The sequence below is a fragment of the Myotis nattereri genome, assembly GCF_964212035.1.
Source record: "Myotis nattereri genome assembly, chromosome: 2".
Taxonomy (NCBI): Eukaryota; Metazoa; Chordata; class Mammalia; order Chiroptera; family Vespertilionidae; genus Myotis; species Myotis nattereri.
The window spans coordinates 143,578,371-143,600,049 of NC_138076.1; the positions used below are offsets into that span (position 1 = coordinate 143,578,371).

General features: G+C 41.3%; 2 protein-coding genes across 2 annotated transcripts in view; both read left to right on the top strand.

Moving 5' to 3' along the window:
• The window catches only part of NAP1L1 (nucleosome assembly protein 1 like 1), a 33,957-nt gene extending 30,840 nt beyond the window's left edge, over positions 1-3,117 (top strand). The window contains exons 15-16 of the mRNA XM_081083383.1: positions 1,333-1,402; positions 2,066-3,117. Of these exons, the coding sequence (XP_080939509.1) occupies positions 1,333-1,368 (36 nt within the window). The 3' untranslated portion in view covers positions 1,369-1,402; positions 2,066-3,117. The remainder of the gene's footprint in view (positions 1-1,332; positions 1,403-2,065) is intronic.
• Positions 3,118-18,738: 15,621 nt separating this feature from the next.
• PHLDA1 (pleckstrin homology like domain family A member 1) lies at positions 18,739-21,384 on the top strand (the record flags this gene model as incomplete). The annotated part of the gene is made up of 2 exons (XM_081084683.1): positions 18,739-19,925; positions 20,350-21,384. One exon carries the CDS (start codon positions 18,739-18,741, stop codon positions 19,897-19,899), a length of 1,161 nt encoding a protein of 386 aa, XP_080940809.1. The 3' UTR covers positions 19,900-19,925; positions 20,350-21,384.
• Positions 21,385-21,679: the final 295 nt, after the last annotated feature.

A 21,679-nucleotide genomic window follows, 5' to 3' on the forward strand; every position in this document is an offset into this window, starting at 1 on the left:
TAAATAAAATCCTCACTGGCATTTCAACAATACACATAATTTCAATGCATCTCTCCTAAGAAACTTATTTTAGGTTCTGACCTTATATTTTTAAATTGCAGGCTAAGTAAGCCCTAGAATTCTTTTTATTTTCACTTGTATTGATTTCAGAAAGGAAGGGAGCGGGAGAGAGAGAGAAACATCAATGATGAGAGAGTCATTGATCGGCTGCTGCTTCCAGCACCACCTACCGGGGATTGAGCTCCCAACCTAGGCATGTGCCCTGACCTGAAATCCAACTGTGACTTCCTGGTATATAGGCTAATGCCCCACCAGTGAGCCATACTGGCTGGGCTAGGGTTCTATTTTAATGGCATGCTATCATGTACTTTTTTTTTTTTTTTTTTTAGAAACATTTTAAATCACAGCTTGTGGTTTTAGGCCAGGGGTGGGCAAACTTTTTGAGAGGGCCACAATGGGTTCTTAAACTGGACCGGAGGGCCGGAACAAAAGCATGGATGGAGTGTTTGTGTGAACTAATATAAATTCAAAGTAAACATCGTTACATAAAAGGGTACGGTCTTTTTTTTTTTTTTTTTTTTTTTAGTTTTATTCATTTCAAACGGGCGCCGTAGTTTGCCCACAGCTGTTTTAGGCTGTTTCCCCTCCAAAGGAAAGCTTATAAACAAAGGTCAACTTTTAAACCATCTGAATGTAGGAGTGCTTGAGAATTAGGGGAGCAGTACTGCTTGTTAGATTCTACCAACTACCTCCCTTCTCCATCTGAGTCCCAGAAATTTGTCATAGTAGGGTTAGTAAAGGCCTTTATTTTCTTAAAAAAATACATGGTACATTTTATCAGGATTCATTTGAAACTGGTTTCTCTTTAATTTACTCATTTGCTAAATGCTACAAAATATCCAGAAGATACTTTAACGTACTGGGCAGGTAAGGAGATAGTTAAAAATCAAATTAAATATTCCAACACATATGGCTTACTCCTAACAGCTAAATTATAAATGGGATTAGTATTTTTGAGTAACTAATCTATAAAACGGCAAAAATAATGGCTATTACAACTAACAAATTGCTTGGTTATTTAATTTTTCAAGATTATGGCTCTGTCTCATTTTATGGAGTTCATTCAGTAGTATAAAACTTGGATTTTATTTTAGCATTTTCATGATCTGCTAATGTTTGAATAATAATTTGCTATCGTTGCTAATACTCCTTTTTTGATTTGCCAAATTTTTGACAGCGGTGAGATAATGTGATAAGGTCATTAATTACTAATGAAATATTAACTGAAGCTGGTAGAAAAAAATAGATTGACTTGTTGTTTTCCTTTAACAGAAGGATCAAAACCCAGCAGAGTGCAAGCAGCAGTGAAGCAGGATGTATGGCCTTGAGGATAACCTGCACTGTAATAGCCTAAATACAACTATTATTTACAGACTTATGTTTTTGTATTTTCTTGGTAGACTCAATAATTTTTTTAAAGGGAAGGAATTGATATTTTAAAGACAATTTTGTTCTACCTAGCATTTTAAATTTAGTTTTTCTGCCAGATATCTTGAATGCAGAAATTCTCTCACACATTTTCATTCATTGCTACATAGTTTGGTTCTTCTGGGGTATTTTTATCATGTAATGTTAGATACAGCTATGAGAATAAACAAACTGTTAAATGAAAGAGATTTTTTTGTTATCCTAATTTTTTTCCTGAAGAACCAAAGTATTTTTTCAGCTGGTAGTTAAGTGGATTTAAGTTTTGTCTTTCATTACTTTGTTATAGAGATGCAGTGCCTATACTGAAACAATTCATTTTAAAAACAAACTGGTCAAGACAATCTATGGTTAAGAATTTCCAGTAAGACCACATCTATTAACTTTGATTGTTTAATGGATTTTTAATATTTTAGGTGACATAGTTAACTGTAAAGAACCCTAACTCAATTGTATGGTTATTGGTTAGTTACCATAGGGAGACAAATGAAATCTAGTATTTTCAGACATTAAGCTTTATTATTTTAACTGTACTTTTAAATTTAACCTCCATTAACTGAACATCTCTTCTTTGTGGTAGGGTCTACCTTCTGCTTCCCTGGAAAGGATGAATTTTCATCATTTGACAAGTTCATTTCAAGTTTTTTGTTGTTTCTTTGTTTGCTTGTTTGTAGCCTAAAATAAAAATGTCAAATATAATTTTAGTTCTCACAAGATAATGTCTTACAATTTTGTACTAATTCAGGCAGAAGTGAAGCCTTAGCTTGAATTAAGTATTGTGCCCAGTTTACTATTATTTTGAAGAAAAGGGTGCCAACTCTGGACAAGGTGTACTACATTTAATAAGAAAGTATAAAAAAAAGACAAATGGTGTAATTTTTTTTAAAGAGTAAGTTAAGTTTTATTTCCTTTGGTTAGAATGAGAGAAGGCCTCAAGCCTCTGATGAATTCCAATTCTTACTGTTTAAAGTATGAGTATGTTGTTTACCCATGCTTCTGTTTACTATGTATTAAAATGGGTAGTACTGTTTACTTAACTACCTCACATGTGTTAGACATATTAACTTAAATTATATATGAAATAATTCTCAACCTATTGAAAGCTTAAAAATTTGGAACTTTTTGCACCACAAGTATGATATTCAGCCTTTTAGTCTACCACAGTTTGCTAAATAAACCAGAAAACAAAAGTCAAGTACTTTACTCTGGATCTGGTCAGGCAGTGCTCTTTTAGTGGCTCCTTATTTAATAAAAGTGGATGGATAACCAACTATTTTCAAAGGTCCAAGGATCGTTTTTAGGTATTTTTGTTATGACCATAGAGATCATGGTTCTAAAATAGAAGTAAGACCGTTTTTAAGGGGGTTGGGGGAATCCCATTAAATTTGATACTGTAGAGCCACATTTAAAATACCTCAGGCTAATTACTGTTGATTTTTTTCTGGTGAACTTAAAAGAAAGTTTTGGCAGTGAGGGTGGACTAATTGGATTGTAATTGGAAAACAGCTTGGAGTTTCTGCTTGTAATAAAATAACATTAGGTTCATTTTTAGAAATGATAGAGCTTCCATTTTGAAAATTTAGTATTATGGTCTTAGAATGTGAATGAATACATTTTGTTATTTGTATAGTACTATCTTTTTCACTCCTGAGATTTTAATGAACTGCTGGAAATCCTCAACCAATTGCAATAGTTTATGTGGGCGGGGGGGGGGGGGGGGGGGATGCCATGAAAACACGTGATGTTTTTCCTCTTCATTTTCAAAATGATTTTGGTTGCTTTGATTAGACCTTCTGTGCTAATGTATTTTTGTACCCATAGCTCATTTGAACACATCTGAACTTTAAAAATGTTAACCTAAAGATAGGTTCTCATTTTTATATGAACTTTAAGTAGCAAAACCACTATATTCTTTTTTTTTCATTAGGAAATAGCTATTGCCAAAGTGAGGGAGAAGATACTATTTCATCTTGTTATATAAGGGCAATGTGATTTGCAGAGGAATTGCTCTCTATTAATAAAGTTGGGGTTTCAAGGGATATCAGTGTTCATCTCTGCCATCTTTCCAGTTCCAAAAGATTCTATTCCATTCAAGAAATTTGAGATGTAATTGGAAGACCTTAATAAAATTTGCATTTAATTTTATAAAATGTACTGGTGATGTTTTGGGTGGTTTTTAAATAAAAATACTACCTTTTTATAAGAACAGAGTAGAGATGTTTAGAGTTGGCTATGCTGTGCTTAGACCATGATGGTCTGTAAATTTGATTACTTTTAAATTATGAGCAACCTCCCAAGCCCTGCTAAGTGGAGTTTCTATTGGAAGACTAAAAGGGACTTGGACAGTTCTACAGATTTACTGAGTTAACTGTAGACATTTTTGAGATGACTTCAAGCTTTTAGTTATTAGTTTTCTCTAGCCCAGGCATTGGCTGCCAAGTTCTCATTCTCCCCGCCGCAGGCCCCCCCCCCCCAATATAGTAAATGGTAAAATTCAATCTGATCACCTGAAAAGTAATACTTTGAAAACATTTGACATTTTACAGTCATTCAAATTGGTAAGCAGAGAACAACAATTCCATAAACCAATTACTAGTAGTTTTTAGTTTAACATGGATGCCTGAAAGTTAAATGTATGGAATTTCTCAGAATTCTTTTATCTAATTCATTGAAGCAGTATGGTGACAAAAATATCTTAATTCTGTGGAATTGGCTTAGAGTAGTACTTAAGGAAAACGGGCTTCTATTTCCTTTTTTAGCTCATTTAATAAATACACCTGAAAAGGAGACATTAGCTTTGATAGAAATACTTTCATTATTTTTTAATAGGTTAGTGAGATTGATTTGGTATATATGTCCTCTAAGATAATTGAATTAACTATGTTACTACTGCTTTTCAGACTGAATTTGTGGGTTTATCCGAGTTGTAGACAATTCTCATTATTAAAAATGTAAAACTTTTGAATTGTGAAAACATCAGGCCATGCAGAAATATTAAGCTAATATTAAAATATTATTTAAATATTTGCCGAAACCGGTTTGGCTCAGTGGATAGAGCGTCGGCCTGCGGACTGAAAGGTCCCGGGTTTGATTCCGGTCAAGGGCATGTACCTGGGTTGCGGGCATATCCCCAGTAGGAGATGTGCAGGAGGCAGCTGATCGATGTTTCTAACTCTCTATCTCTCTCCCTTCCTCTCTGTAAAAAATCAATAAAATAAAAAAAATATATATATTATTTAAATATTTGATTTCAGGGCATGGTTTAGCATTTGAGTCCATTTTTATGGGATGATCTCATAAAAATTGTAGCATTTATATTTTTAACTGTTTAAACCAGATGTTATTTTAAATGTACAGAATAAACGATTGACTTAGAGGAAGCATACATTCTTTATAGGAGCCTTTGAAAAGAAAAAGCATGAGAATTTAGTATAGGTGTTTTTTTTTTTAATCTTCACTGCATATTGGTAATTGTAAACCGTTTTGTTCTGAAAATATTCATAATTTAGGTAATTTGCTACTTAAAACACTGTAATAGCTGAAAATTAAGTGGTGAAATTAACAGATTAATTTTTAGCTGTGTAGTGATGATTTTTTTGTATGCTGGTTTAAAAATCCAGTTATTAAACAGTAAATTGGATAAAATTTAACCAAGTTCTTGGACCGATTAAGTACTTCAGAGAAATGGAAACATCTTTGTTGGAGTGTGAAATTATTGAGGAATAAGTGTTTATCCATGAGAAATTTTTATTGTATTTAGTTGATTACATTTTCAAAGAATACAGCATTCTTTGTATCTTGTGTTTAAGTATAAAATGAGAAACAGGGCCTAACAATTTAGAAATAATAAATTGTCAGCAGGAAATAAGTCCTTAATGCAGTTTAATTTTGAAACTTGGGGTAAAATGTTGCTTAAAAATCAAAGCAGTGCTTTTAGATCTTCATGTATTTTAAACTTAAAAGCAAGAACTGGGGACAAGTGATGAAAAATAAAAGGGCCAGAAGTTGGCAGATCGCAGCAAGAGTTAATGATAGTCATATAATTTTTCATAATGAAATTAGGCAGTTGTAGCTCAGCTTTTCATGGAATGGTAAAATAGTTACTTTTGTGGGGTTTTTTGGTTAATCCTCACCTGAGGATGTTTTTCCATTGATTTTTAGAGATCGTGGAAGGGAGGAGGGGAAGACAGAGCTAGAAACATCTATTGGTTGCCTCCCACATGAGGCCCCTCTGGGGTTATACAAATTGAACTGGCTAGGGTGAAAATTGTTACTTTTTAAAGTGTTTAAAACACTGGAAACTACCTTAGTATTTCAAAAGTGAAATCTTCCAAGAATTTTTAAACTAAGATAAGGACATTTATGCTAGTGGCCTCAAGGCTAATTAGAGGATGCTCTGTCAAAAGCAGAGCAAATTTCCTTTTATCTGCAATGAAGCAAAATACCAGGATTTTGGCAGAAGGGGGTGCTTATCAATGTTTCTTTTTTTCTAACAGTTGAAAGAATTTCTCTATGTTCCTTACTCGTCACCATTTATTGATTTTGCTACATAAATTTATATTGTGTATGCATTTTTTTTTTAAACTTTGACAAAGTTGCAGACATGCCCTTTCACCCTCTAAATGCAGCGGTTGCTCATTACTGGAGACATTCTTAGAGAATCACAGTACAATTAAAAATCAGGAGAACTTACTATGCAATCACAGTTCATTTTGATGCTTAAATCATCCCAGATTTGACCAGTAGTATTTCCAGGCTGGTTCCTCTGCACGTTTGGTATGTTTTGCATCAATTGTATACTTAATATACTTCAGTTCAAAAATGACGGGGGGCTTCTCTTAGACTTTTTCTGTCCCAGCCCTGAAATTGGGTATATCTCTAAGGATTTCTGGAACCTTTTAAGGGGAATGGTATTTAGAATCCAAGTCTGGGTGCTGGGTGTGCTTATTTCTGGGATGTCCTTGTTTCATTCAATAGACTTAGAAAACATCAGAAACTAACACACTGGATACTTCAAAGTTAGTGGAACACAATGGGATTCCTAACCTTGCCCAAGTTCATATTTATGTCTACCTTCATGAGTAAAAAAATAACATCTAATTTTAAGACTAACCCTGTAGGCCCTAAACAAATTATTGACATATTTAATGGACATTGCAAGAAAATAGTTCTTACATTGCAAAGTAGAATGGTTAAACAGCCTTTAGAGTCCATTTATGTTTATTCAGGCTGGTTTTTTAAAAATATATTTTTATTGATTTCAGAGAGGAAAGGAGAGGGAGAGAGATAAAAACATCAATGATAAGAGAATCATTGGCTGCCTCCTGCACACCCCCTACTGGGGATCGAGCCTGCAACCTGGGCATGTGCCCTTGACCGTAATCGAACCTGGGACCATTCAGTCCGCAGGCCAAAGCTCTGTCCACTGAGCCAAACCAGCTAGGGCCAGGCTCTTTTAATAAGTTGTGAAAGATTTGTTGGCACTGAAACATAATAGTACTTGCAGAATACTTAGAACATGCATAATGAGTTTTTAATAAGGTGTGCATTCTAACAAAATCTTGAGTTAGTGATTAAGATCGATCTTTAAGTTGATGTTAGCCTTTAATTTCAGAAGTAGTTGGAGGAGGCCTGTTTCTTTTGTTCTAAAGGTAAAATCACTCCTGGCTAAGAGGTGCCCTATTTGATGTACAGATTTAGACTGCATAATAAACATTTTGAAGGTTTTCATGTAGAATTTGAAGAAAACTTGCCACACTTAAAGTCAGTTTAAGAATCTAATTTTTTAAAAATGCATGCTGCCCTATTCAGTTTGGCTTAGTGGATAGAGGCCTGCTCACTGAAGGGTCCCAGGTTCGATTCTGATTAAGGGCACATGCCTGGGTTGCAGACTTGATCCCAATAGGGGGCATGCAGGAAGAGGCAACCAATCAGTGATTCTCATTGATATTTCTATTACCCTCTCCTCTCTGAAATAAAAAGTGTTTTCATGTGCTGATTTATTTTGTCTTTGGCTGAGTCCTGAAGTGATTTAGGGTAAAACTAAGAAGTCATAGTTGGTCACCCTGTCCTGTATATCCCTAACCTCTACCTGGATCCCTGGATATGGGCTATGAGAAGTGTCTGTTGAGATCTGATGTGATTTTCGGCTTGGATCAGGCTAGTCAATACATAAGTGTTCCAAAACAATACAGGCTGGATTTCTTTGCTGTTCAGTTGCCTTGGTGAGTAGACCTAGAACCTTTAGAGCAGTGGTTCTCAACCTGTGGGTCGCGACCCCTTTGGGGGACAAACGACCCTTTCACAGGGGTTGCCTAAGATCATCGGAAAACATAATTACATTGTTTTTGTGACTAATCACTATGCTTTAATTATGTTCAATTTGTAACAATGAAAATACATCCTGCACATCAGATATTTACATTACAATTCATAACAGTAGCAAAATTACAGTTAAGAAGTAGCAACGAAAATAATTTTATGTTTGGGAGGGTCACCACAACATGAGGGACTGTATTAAAGGGTTGCAGCATTAGGAAGGTTGAGAACCACTGCTCTAGAGCAACTTGGGCAGCAGCAATCCAACCTATCTTGCCTGCATTTGCAATTTCAGCTCTGCTTGGCTGTCTTTTCATTCACTTTCTGCAACTGATCTTTGTGTATATGTCTTATTCAACATGATCACCTTTTTATTTACTCTTCAGTTCTGAAGTGGTTCTATTAGTTCAAGAAGTACTCTAGGGATACTTGCTCACCATTGGGTTTCCTAGTTTCTAATATTGGACTTTGAAGATGGTAAGTATATAGCAAATTTTTGTATGTACATTACCCAGGGTTTATCTGCACTCCCTCCAGTGTACCAACCATCCTATATAATAAAAGCCTAATATGCTAAGTGTCCGAACGTTCAACCAGTTGCTATGATGCGCACTGATCACCAGGAGGCAGATGCTCTGACCAGTAGGTTAGAGTGCTGCTGGGGTCCGGCTGCTCGATTGGGGCTGGGTAAGATGGGCTGGACATGCCCTGGAGCCCTCCCGCGGTCCTTCCCTGGTCCCGATTGTGCACTGGTGGGGTCCCTTGGGGGATGTTGGAGAGTTGGTTTCAGCCAATCCCCTCAGGCCAGGCCAAGGGAACCCACCAGTGCACAATCCATGCACTGGGCCTCTAGTAATACTATATGGGGCCATGTAGCAAGTTCAGTCATTGATTCTCATTTCAATTTTATATCAACCAAGATACTCTAAGGTCCTTTGTAGTTGTCACATTCCTACAGAGTCACTTTTGAGGAAGCCAATAAAACAGCTGGACTGTGAATATTGTTCATAAACTCAGTGGTACTATTACAGTGTGGACAGTGTATCAACAGTTGCAGTTACCTAGTACTGCATAACGAAAGCATTACCAAAACTTAAAAGCATTAACAAGATTTGTTTGGCTGACTGGATAGTTCATTTCCGACCAGTCTCAGCAGGGGCAGGTTTTAAAGGGAAGCAAATGGAATCAGCTGAGGTTCTTCATATACAGGTGGTTGATGTTAGATGAAACTTCAGCTGGGATATGGTCAGAGCTCTACCTAGACCAGGGGTGGGCAAACTTTTTGACTCGAGGGCCACAATGGGTTCTTAGACCGGAGTGCCGGAACAAAAGCATGGATGGAGTGTTTGTGTGAACTAATATAAATTTAAAGTAAACATCATTACATAAAAGGGTACGGTCTTTTTTTTTTTTAGTTTAATTCATTTCAAATGGGCCGGATTCGGCCCACGGGCCGTAGTTTGCCCACGGCTGACCTAGACATTGTCTCACAGGATGATTGGTTTCCAAGAGTGAGTCAACAGTATCCTTTTTGTGGCCTATCCTGAGAAGTCATCGCTTCTGTACTGTATTGGTTATAGAGTCAGTCACTGAGGTTTAATGTGAGGGGACTACACATTGCTGGAGGGATGGTAAGATTTTGAAAAAGTTAACTGGAATCTTCTGCCACAAATTGTCTTTTTTGGAAAATACTGTTGGCTACAATAGTATTGATACAGCAAAAGCTGCAATAATTTTCCAAAATAACCAGAAACATAAAGGTTAAATTATATATTGTACTAGAGGCCCGGTGCATGAAATTCATGCATTGGTGTGTGTGTGTGGGGGGGGGGGGGGTATCGTCCCTCAGCCCAGCCTGCAATGAAGCCAGTGTCCCTTGCCTCGACCTCCGGCCCAAGCCCCCTCGCCTCCCTCCTTGTGGATGCTGGGCTCACATTGCCAGGGTGACACCACCAGCATCCCACCCCGGCCCCTATGGGCACCGCCATCTTTGTCGCAGAGTGACAGTTAACTTACATGTTACTCTTATTAGATGGGATACCTGTTTATGGAGAAAAATTGTCTATTGTATTGGAATCATTTGAATTTGTTATACACAATTTTTGTGAATCATAAAAATGTCTCGATAAGTAAAGAAACCTCAAGTGGTATAAGATGATAATTAAATACAGATTTCTAAGGTTGGGTATAATATACAGTGAGGGGCTCAGAAAAACTTCATTGCTATACTGTTTGTATTTTAAACTAGGTGGGATATTTGCTTTTGTAGCATAAATTTTTTAAAATAATTTCTTTTTAAAAAATAAATTTTTATTGATTTCAGAGAGGAGGGAGATAGAAACATCAATGATGAGAGAATCATTGATCAGCTGCACCCTGCACACTCCCTACTGGGGATCAACCCCGTAATCCAGGCATATGCCCTTGACTGGAATTAAACCTGGGACCCTTCAGTCCGCAGGCCAATGCTCTATCCACTGAGTCAAACCAGCTAGGGCTTTTATTAATCTTAATCAGCATTTTTGGAAGACCCACGTGTATTTAATCAGTTAAGACAATAGAAGTAATCTCTATTTAATCTTAATACTTTATGGTAATTATTCCCTCTATATGTAAGGATAGAAGTTCAATGACTTTTTAAAAAATCCTCACCAGAGGATATGTGTTTTTTTTTTTTAATATATTTTATTGATTTTTTACAGAGAGGAAGGGAGAGAGATAGCCAGAAACATCGATGAGAGAGAAACATCGATCAGCTGCCTCCCGCACATCTCCCACTGGGGATGTGCCCGCAACCCAGGCACATGCCCCTGACCGGAATCGAACCTGGGACCCCTCAGTCCGCAGGCCGACGCTCTATCCACTGAGCCAAACCGGCCTCGGCAGATATGGGGTTTTTTGTTGTTTTTAAATGTTGACTGATTTTTAAAGAGAGAAGGAGAGGGATAGAAACATCCATGAGAAACATCATCGAGCAGCTGCCTGCTGCACTCTCCCCTACTGAGGTTCAAGCCCGCAACCTCAGCATGTGCCCTGACTGGCAAACGTAAATGAAATCTCATTAGAAATGAAATAAATGTTCTAGTTTCTGACCTGTTAAAGGATTCCAATAGTTATTCAAATAACGATTTATTTAAGTCAGGTAGTTTGTAGCTATGAATTGTGTGGTCATATTATTGTTGCCTTTAACATGAGAAATTGCTTTTTTTTCTTATACGTTTAGTGGCAGTGTGGAAACTTGCCATACAAAGATTTCTTGAGTTCTGTCTTTGGTAAAAGCGTCCCTCTACCTTTCTGGTCCTGGCTACCTGACAGGATTCTTTAGTCCTTTTCACTCCTCAGCCCTTGGTCAATTATCCTATCACCTGTGACACAGCCTCCACCCCGTTCCCCCCGCCTCCCCCCATCGTTAGCCTACAAGCCCAAGTTCCTTTTCTACAGTAAACTTGCCATTTACAGCACCCAGGCAAGTTTATCATATCATCTATCTTCCTTTGTCCTCAAGCTTTTGGAAAGAATGATCTGTACTCACTGCTTCTACTTTTCTTCCTCTAAAGCCAAGAAAAGGACCTTGCTCATTTACTGATCTTTTTTACAGCTATCAATAATGATCAAATTGAATAGTCTGTTCTCTCAGACTATACAATATGTTGTAATAGAAGACTGCAAAAGAAGGAGGGGTCCTTGGAATCTAGTCCCATAAATGGAAGATTTGCCCAAGAGGCTATCAATCCGATATTTGGTTGCAAACAACAGGAGCATTTACCTACTGGAGTAGAAGAGGACTTAGGAAAGGATATTAGGTGCTTTGGGGCTCTTAATGGAGGGCAGAGGCTTGGATGCTTTTCAGCCAGTGCAATACTCAAAGTAAGCTTAAACTTAAGTTCAGGGCTTCCACGGTCAGTCATGGAATATCTGCTGCTTCTCTTGTGGCCACACCTGAAGACTCAAGTCAGAGTATCAATACTTTTGAGCAATAGTAGTTGTAAGACTCCATGACATTGGTTCTTCGTCTCCTTCATTGGACTACCTTCCCCCTTGCTCAAAGGTACTGTCTTCTATGTGCTGAACTTAAAGCAAAAAGAGAGCCAAAGCCCTGCTCCGTTTTATCCACTGATTTTTTGTCACTTCAGAGCTAGTATTAGCCTAACAAGTAATACATCACCAGACTCCTTGAGCTGTTATCTGTTGACCATCTTCAATAAAATGTCACCCTAGCTAGTTTGGTTCAGTGGATAGGGCGATGGCTTGCAGACTGAAGGGTCCTGGGTTCGATTCCGGTCAAGGGCACATGCCGGGGTTGTGGGCTCCATCCACAGTGTGGGGCAAGCAGGAGGCAGCTGATCAATGATTCTCATCATTGATGTTTCTATCCTCCCTCTCTGAAATCAATAAAAATACATTTTAACAATAAAATGTCTATTCAGCCTGCCTGCCCTGTTTTGAGTAACAGCAATATATTTCTAACCAGAACTAACATTTAATCTCCTTAACCTTAGTGCTGTCAATCCACAATCAGCAATCTCCATCATGACATGGTGCCACAGGGCACAATGATTAAAACACTTTCAAGATATTAACTAATCAGATTGAAAGTAGAAATATGACTAGGAAGGAATTAACGCAGTAAAAAAAATCTAAGGTGGGATTTGAACTGGGCTTTGAACAAAGTGTTAAGATCTGGGAAAGCAGGTAGCACAAGTAAGCTCACTTTGAGTTGACACTTTAGACTAAAGTGTAAAGGTGAGTAGGAGTTATTCTGTGTGTGAGGTGAGGGGGTGGGGGGTTGGGGGGAGGTCATGCCAGGGTAAGGAATTAAAATGTTCTCAGATACAGTAGGAGGCAACAAAGTTTTCTGTGATACTTAAGGAATAGAACTGGTAGCAACACAACATATAGGATAGTGTGTAATCACGGGTTGGGCTATTACAAGAGACTAGATGAGAGCACCAGGAACCTGAATTAGGCTATAAAAAGGACAGACAACTGGTGCTTGATCTGCTAATGGGTTGTAATGGGTTAAAACTTGAATAGAGCATTAGACACTACTATTCCGACTTGCTCTAAGTTGTGTTACACAAATTGGTCACTAGGAGGCATCAGTTCATTCTAGTTAGACAAAAAGGAAGGTGTCTGAGCTAATGCACCTAAGAATTCCGGATAGTTTAGTATTCAATTGAAGAGAGTTAACATTTAACCTTTTCAGCTTGGCATTGGAAATTATGATTGATTTCTAGTGAATGGTATGTAAAACTGAAGAAGTGAATGGCTAAGAAGTTAAATTGCAGTCCAAGTGGGCATTTATACACTGAGAGTCACTTGTTATTGTAGATTTTTTGGCTTTTTTGAAAGACACTTGAACTTTGCTGTACCTATATCTTTAAAAATCTGTCAAGTTATTGCATATTGCAAATTGGAGAATTTAATAGATTAAAGATTTTCATGACATTGCAATCAAGTTATAAGTGAAAGTAAGCAGTTCATAGTAACTTTTTAAGTCCTCTGAAATCAGATGTTTTTAAGCCAGTATTAATTAATGGATTCTTAAGCAAGTATTTGGCCGTTTAACTGGTAAGCAAAACTGCTATTAAGTCAATTCCATTACTGTTTCTTGTCCAATGATTACTCTTACTAGAAACCAATCGAATGATGGTTTATATAAATACCTATTAAATTGCTTGTGGCTTTGAAAAGAAAAGATTTGTAGGATTTATTTTAGATAGCAGCTATATAGAGTAAATAGCATTTACATTCTGAGGCCTAGCATGTGTAGTAGTTACCCATTTAAAAAATTATGCCAAATATATATTGGTATAGCAAAATTTGAAAGCTTTTTAAATGAAATTTCTTACAGCTTGAAAAAATTTAAAAATATGATGCATTATGAAAAATCCATTAAAAACATTGGTTTTATGTCCGAGGCTTCTGATTCCATTGAAAATTTCTACATCTGATGAGTATTGTGTACCAAGAAGTGTACTAGGTGATTGGAATGATCCTTTCCCTCTTTAAGAGTTTACATTCTAGAGCAGAAATAAGCAATACGCATAACAACTCAGTAGTATGTTAGGGGGTAATACATGCTATGGGGGGATTAAGGGGAATTGGGTGGTTGCAATTTTTAGAGTGATTAGGGTAGGCCTTGTTGAAGGAACATTTGAGCAAGGACTTGAAGTGATTAGGGTGACCCTGACTGCTGTGTTAAAAAGAGACTATAAGATAACAGTGTTAGGATCAGGGAGACAAGTTAGGAGCCCATTGCAGTAATTTAAGGGAGAGAGAATGGTGATCCCATTAACCAGGGTGATAAGAAAGAAAAGGGATGAAATGTAGATGTAGTTTGAAGACTTAACTGGTGGGATTTCCTAGCAATTTGTGGATTGGGTGTCAAGAGACATGAGTAAAAGATAACTGCAAGGCAGGCATATGCTTATGAACATTTGCAATCCTGTGGCAAGAGTACAATGGAGATATACCAATGATTGAATATTTAAAGTTCGTTAAATGAAAATACTCCTATCTTGACAAATATACCTTCGTAAGTACTTGGGGCCAGATTTACATTTCAGATTCTTTTTTTTTTTTTTAATATATGTATTTTTATTGATTTCAGAGAGGAAGGGAGAGGGAGATAGAAACATCAATGATGAGAGAATCATTGATTGGCTGCCTCCTGCTCGCCCCACACTGGGGATTGAGCCCACAACCCAGGCATGTGCCCCGACTGGGAATTGAACCGTGACCTCCTGATTCATAGGTCAGCGCTCAACCACTGAGCCACGCCGGCTGGGCAAATTTCAGATTCTTTTAAGTCCAGTGCCAGAACATTACTTGCGAGCAGAGCTGATCCTCATCTTCCTTCTCTTCCCATCCCTGGCTCTGAGTTCTATGGCAGCACCGCCCCCATCCTCCCCCCCCCCCCCCCTCCACACACACTTGTGTGGACATCCTAGCCTGCATGTTCAAAATTCACCCTCCTTCCACACCAGTGCATGCACGGGTGATATGCATACTCTGGAACAGTTGAGGTCGTTTAGGCAGGGTCACTGCAATCCTGAGTACCTGGGGTACAGTCTAGAATGAGTGTGCTCCTGATAGAAATGTCCTTTTGACTCTTCTAAAGTTCAGGGCTTTGAGCAAAGGCTCTCTTTTCTTGTTTCAAGGGCAGTACTGCTCTAAGGTTTTTGGCCTGAACAACTGTACAGATGGTATTGCTATTAATGGAGAAGGGGGCTGCAGGTGGAGATCAGCATGAGATAAGCTTGGGAACACATATATCTGAGTTCTCTATTAGACATCCAAATAGTACAGTAGGGAAGGGTAAAAGGGAAATTTTCAACTTACAGTAACACTGGCCTGCAATATATCAAAACTGAAGGCTGTTTTAAGTACAACCATTCTAACAAGTTAAAACTGTTTAAAATCCATGACCTCTAAGTGACTCCAGACCCTTACTGAACGAATTCCATCCAGAAATTTTTGAACCCATCGTATATAAACCTATGAACATACTTTCTAGAGCATTGCTTATCAATTTTGTATTAGCAAACACTCTGTGAGCCCTGCTTTCTTTTTTGAAATATATACATATATATTTTATTGATTTCAGGGAGGGAGGGAGAGGGAGAGAAAAAACATCAATGAGTGAGAATCATTGACCTGCTGCCTCCTGCATGCCCCCTACTGGGGATTGAGCCTGCAAACTGGGCACATGCCCTTGACCGGAATAAAACCCATAACCCTGCAGTCCACAGGCTGACGCTATATCCACTGAGCCAAACCAGCTAGGGTTGAACCCTGCTTTCTATGATATAAAATCCCCTCATAGCCCTAGCCGGTTTGGCTTAGTGGATAGAGTGTCAGCCTGTGGACTGCAGGGTACAGGGTTCGATTTCCAGTCAGGGCACATGCCCAGGTTAAGGGCTCAATACCCAGTAGGAGGCATGCAGGAGGCAGCCAATCAATGATTCTCTCTCATCCATGTTTCTATTTCTCTCCCTCTCACTTCCCCTCTGAAATCAACAAAATATATTAAAAAAAAAATAAATAAATAAAATCCCCTCATACTTTTTCTTCTAGTGAACTACTCAGTGAATGCCTTCACTAGTATGTGTTCCCTTGCCTAGCATGTTAGTATTATTACTTTTTTAAAATGTTGGTAGTCTTATTCTGTGTGTGTGTGTTTCTTTTTTATGAGCAATTTCTTTAAGAAAATATATTGATTTCAGAGAGGAAGTGAGAGGGAGAGATAAAAAGAAACATCCATGACAAGTGAGAATCCTTGATCCACTGCCTCCTGCACGGTCCCTACTGGGAATTGAGCTCAAAACCTGGGCATATGCCCTGACCGGGAATTGAACAGTAACCACCTGGTTCATAGGTCAAGGCTCAACCACTGTGCAACACTGGCCGGGCTGGTAGTCTTGGTTTATTCTTTGGCAGCAAGCAGTTGGATATTAATTTGGGAGTCTTTGGCATATAGATATTATTGAAAATGATGAGACTCTAATGTGAAAAGATTGGGACAAAGTGGATGACCCTGTAGAAGAGACGGAGACAGTGACCAGGGAGGTGTCCTTGAAGCCAAATGAAGAACCGTATCCAAAAGGTGAAAATGATAACTGTGTCAGATGCTAATAGGCAATTTGATGCAGCCAGCCGTTAATATATAATTTGAAGTAGCCATTTCAGGTTTACCAGAGCAATTATTTTGTTAGCTAGCTTTCTAAATTTTAGCAACTTCTAAGTGACGCTTGTAGATTTTCATTATATCTACAACTGAACTTGTGGTATTTCTTTAGAACAGTTATTTCTTATAATTCATATTTTGTGAATTCATCGCCAATATGATCATTTTTGTGAATTGGTGGTGATCAAAGCTGTCACCCATCTACAAGATTCCTATACTACTGAGATTTTCAGTAATCAGTGCCCTATGGTCAGAGTGAACACATACTTCTGAGCTGGTCACCGTCGCTAAGTCATGAAATATTCAACCGCAAATTCCGTGTTTTAAAGTCTCTAATTATAATAAAATAAGTGCTTTTGAAAATTGTGCTTGTTTGGACATCCTGAAGAAATTTAAATAAAATGTGTGTGTTGCATCTTGATAAACTGCAGATTGGATAACACCAAATATATTGAGTTTCTCCTAAGAAAATGGTTTGGGCTTCCAGATTACATCTTATTTTTCACCCAATCAAGTTTGTATTGTACCACTTTTTTTTTCATATAAAATGTCTTTCCCAAATTCACCTGCCCTCGGGGACTCTGAATTACACACTTAAAGGAGGTATTCTTTCCAAATGAGCTGAAGAATGGCATTCTGTTAAAAGATGAACAGCTGGTCATGCAGAAATCCTCTGGAATGCTCACTTGTCCTACAAAGACAAGGCAAGACCTGAGATGTGCAGTGTAGTGTCTGTTATTGTTATACAGAATTGCTTATCTTTTTTTTATTTTTACATCATCCTACCAAAAATCTATAATTTAAAAAATTGCCCTTTTCTTTAAAAGACTGCTAGTCCATTAAATAATGTGAAGATCCTGGGAACCTGCCAACTGCACATTCAGTGGGACTCAGGATTGTGCTGGAATTGTCTCATTTGCCAAGACACTGTTTCTTAGATTAAGATTCAGGATCCTCCTGTTCAAAAATTACCCTTTGTTCTTGATTACCTTGGGGTTAAGTCCGAGTTTCTTATCATAGCACAAAGGATTTGACTCTTGCTGTCTCCAAGTTCATCTCTCACTTCTTCCCCTATTGAATTCTTTGTTCCAGCCATAAGAAACTAGCAGATGAGCTAAGCTCTCCCTTCTTCCTGGCACAAGCAGCAGCCCTTCCTTTTACCGTGGCCGATTCTGACTTGCCCACCCCTGGTTTATTTCTTCTTCGAGTGATTCTTCTTCATATCCTCAAGGTCACTACATAGGGGTTCTCTGTTTATTTGTGGATGAATCTCCCCACCAAGAGGTTTGGTTTCAGTTTGTGCTCTTTATTCTGGTTTGTTTCTCAGAATTTCTGTAGAAATTGCTTGAAGATGGAAGTAGGAGAGAGCTAGGGGCAAGGACAGCATTACCTTCCCCAGGTCACATGTAAATGATCTGACAAAACAGAGATCTGGCCCCGTAGGCATTTGTAGAGAGAGGGGCCCACGGAGACCAATCTGCCCTCGGAAGCGCTCGGCTGTGCCTTTAGTGTGGCGTCTCAGCACGGGCCAGTCCCGGGATTTTGGTTAGAGTTGAGTTACTGTTGTGCGATGTTGCAGACCGTCCAGGTGGGTCCAGAAGCGAGCTGGAGAATTCGTGTCCAAGGTGAGGATAGAGCCTGCGCTCCTGGACAGAAGGGAGGCGGGATGCCATCTGAGGTCGCCTTCCCACACCCCTTCCAAATGGGACGGACGGGAGCGCTGTTGTTTCACCAATTGCCCTCTCTGTCCCAAGAAGACACAGTTAATGACCGCGAGCAAACGAGGGTGAAGACACCGTGTCCTCCCGGCCTTGTGCACTGAGAGGTTTACGTAGGGTCGGGGAGGGCACACCTCCGCGGATCCCACGGCTCGCGGGCCTCATGCTCAGCCCCCTAGCCCGCCCCGGCCAGGACTTCGGCTCTGCGGGGCTGGGTCCCGAGGGCGGCGGGAGAGGCTGGCGCTCCGGGCGCTGTCTGGTCGCTGTGCCCCCCTCGCAGCCCCATCTTCATTTTTGAGGCTCTTAGCAGACGGCCCCGCCGGCCGGGGAGAGGCGGGCCGGTGGGGAGGGCCTCTCAGCGCCCGCCGGGAGCTGGCATTTGCCGCCCCTGAAGGAGAAGGGGAGTTTCCGGGGCTCGGGTCGCCGCCGTCACCCTCTGGAAGGAGCGCGGAAGCGAGGGGGCGGTGAGAGGCGGGGCGAGGGAGCGGGGGGCGTGGGCGCGGCCGGCTTTGGACCGGCCCCAAGTGAATGAGGCGTGCGCCCGCGGCAGAGCGCCTCTCGGAGCTGGGCTTTCCCCCGCGGGGCGGGCGCCAAGAGCCGCCTTTTCCGCTGGGTGTCACTCGGGGGTGGGGAAGATGGCCCATTCAAAAGCGCCGCGAGGGGGCCCGGCCAGTGCCCTTCGCTGAGCGCTCGCAAGAGGACGGCCGAGGCCCGGCGGCTCGCAGCTCCGGGACCTGGTGGAGCATCAGGACGCGGCTGCCCCTCTGCCCGGACCCCGAGCCGCCGTCGCTCTGCTTCCTGCGCGTCAGCCTCCTCTGCGCGCTCCGGGCGGGCGGCCGCCGCGGGAGTCGCTGGGGCGAGGACGGAGCGCGGCTGCTGCTGCTGCCCCCGGCCCGGGCGGCTGGAATTGGAGAGGCCGAGGCGAGCGGCGCCCCCTCCTATGCCGGGAAGATGTTGGAGAGCAGCGGCTGCAAGGCGTTGAAAGAAGGTGTGCTGGAGAAGCGCAGCGACGGGCTGTTGCAGCTCTGGAAGAAAAAGTGCTGCATCCTCACCGAGGAGGGGCTCCTGCTCATCCCGCCCAAGCAGCTGCAGCACCAGCAGCCGCCGCCGCCGCCGCCCGGGCAGGGGCCCGCGGAGCCGTCCCAGCCCGGGGGCCCCACCGCGGCCATCCTCGAGCCGCCGGCCAAGCTCAAGGAATTGCACTTTTCCAACATGAAGACCGTGGACTGCGTGGAGCGCAAGGGCAAGTACATGTACTTCACTGTGGTGATGGCCGAAGGCAAGGAGATCGACTTTCGGTGCCCGCAGGACCAAGGCTGGAACGCCGAGATCACGCTGCAGATGGTGCAGTACAAGAACCGTCAGGCCATCCTGGCGGTCAAGTCCACGCGGCAGAAGCAGCAGCACCTGGTCCAGCAGCAGCCTCCGCAGCCGCAGCTTCCGGCCCAGCCCCAGCCCCAGCCCCAGCCCCAGCCCCAGCTCCAACTCCAAACACATTCCCAACCCCAGCCGCAGCCTCAACCCAAGCCTCAACCGCAACCCAAGCCGCAGCCCCAACAGCTCCACCCGTATCCGCATCCACACTCGCATCCGCACCAGCACCCGCATCAGCTACCGCACCCGCACCAACAACCGCTCTCGCAGCCGCACGGCCACCGGCTGCTCCGCAGCACCTCCAACTCCGCCTGAAGGGGGCAGCACCCGGGCAAGACGAGGTAAGGCCCCGGCAACTCCGGCTCCCGAGGGCCGTGCGAGGATCGGGTCTCGGGCTGTTAGAAGGAGTTGGAAGTGTGTTCACGGGTTTGGCTCTGGGGTGGAAAAATGAGAAGTTCTTTCAAGTTTCTGGGTAGGTGGAAAGAAGCGAAGCAGGCTAGAGCCAGGAGAAGCCGGGCAGAGAGGGGAGCGCGGGGGACTGGGCTAGGCGGGGAGGCCCGCTGACCGCCCCCTGCCCGCCCACCCTGCCCGCACGCGTCCGGCGGGGTGCGCCCAGCCGCACCGCTGGCTCTTGCCGTGTCTGGCACTGGAGGAAGCGACCCCGGTGTCCTAGCGAGCACGCTCTGTCCGTCTGACCGGCCCGGAGAGAACTGGGTCTTGGAGGAACCTGAGCCATCTACTTCATTCGGTGTCCTTTCTTTCCAGGTTTTGAGGACTCGAGGAAGTGGGACGAGAGCGCCTTTCTGTTGTCTTCATTTGGATGGAAAACAAGTCTCCCTGCTCTGCACCAGACCAAGTAGTTTGGGCATCAGCCGACCGATAACTTGCAATTCCTCTCAGTTCTCTGCATACTTTTCCTCATCACAATGCAGGAAACGATTTCAAGGCTAGAAGGCTTTATTTATGAACCTTTGAAAGGATCTCCCAGTATGGTGGACCTTCTAGGAGCGAAGATGTACTGTAATTTTATTTTAATGTATTTTGATTTATGATTATTTATTAGTTTTTTTTAAAAAAATATTTGTTCTAAGACATTTCTGAATGTAGGCCGTTTTCCAGAAAAGGAACTTTATTTTCAAAAACCTATTTCCTAATAAGTTCTAATCTTGGAAAGGAAAAAAGGGAGGTGTAGGGGAAAACATTAAGACTTCATTCATTCATTCATTATTCCTAGGTCAATTTCAGAACCCGGACACACTTGTTATGCCAGGTGGTTGAAATTAAACTCTGTGATATAACTTTTTTTTTTGAGATTATTTTTTTCCCTTTAGACTCTGTGTTGTGTAGAATAGAAGTTTAAAGAAGCTAAATGTTCAGAATTGTGTAATTGTGAAAATCTGTTTTTCTAAAAGGAAATGAGTAGTAATGACACCTAATTCGAAATATTTAAAACGTAACCCACCTGATGGCAGGATGATCTTGAATGTGTGGTAGGGCTATGTCTACAGTAGAAAAAACCTTGCTTATGCCATCTGTGAAGGGTTTAATAAGGAGATATTTATGGTTTATGAGTATAAATGCATTAGGTGTTTCATTTCAAAAAACACAGTGGGGGCGGGGGCGGGAGGGAATCATTCAGCTTGTCTGAGAGAACATTTTTGTGTTCTGTCCACACTAGAGGATTACCCTTCGCCAAGGGCTTTGCACCCTTTACTGGAACCACATTTCCTTACTTTATTCTAGAAGCATATCCTTGAATCTTAGAGTTTAAAAATACAGTTTGTAACTATTTCAAAGGTCTAAGAGTCATAACTTTTTTTTTCTTACTGAAAATAATGTTAATCAGAGAAACCAATTGTTTTGCTTTTTATTGCTCTGTGAGAAATTGGAGGGTTATATGTTTTGTTGTTAGGTTAACTAAACTCAGACATTGACAAAGGAAGGACTGGATAAACACCGGGTTTTCAGTAGGAAAACAACCCCAGTCTTGTTTTAGCAGCCACTTGTTCCTGAGGGGTTGGGGGGGGGGGTGCTTTTAAAGGTAGAACAAACCCTCTTCTGTGTTAAATCAAAAGGATGGTCAGAATCCACAAGG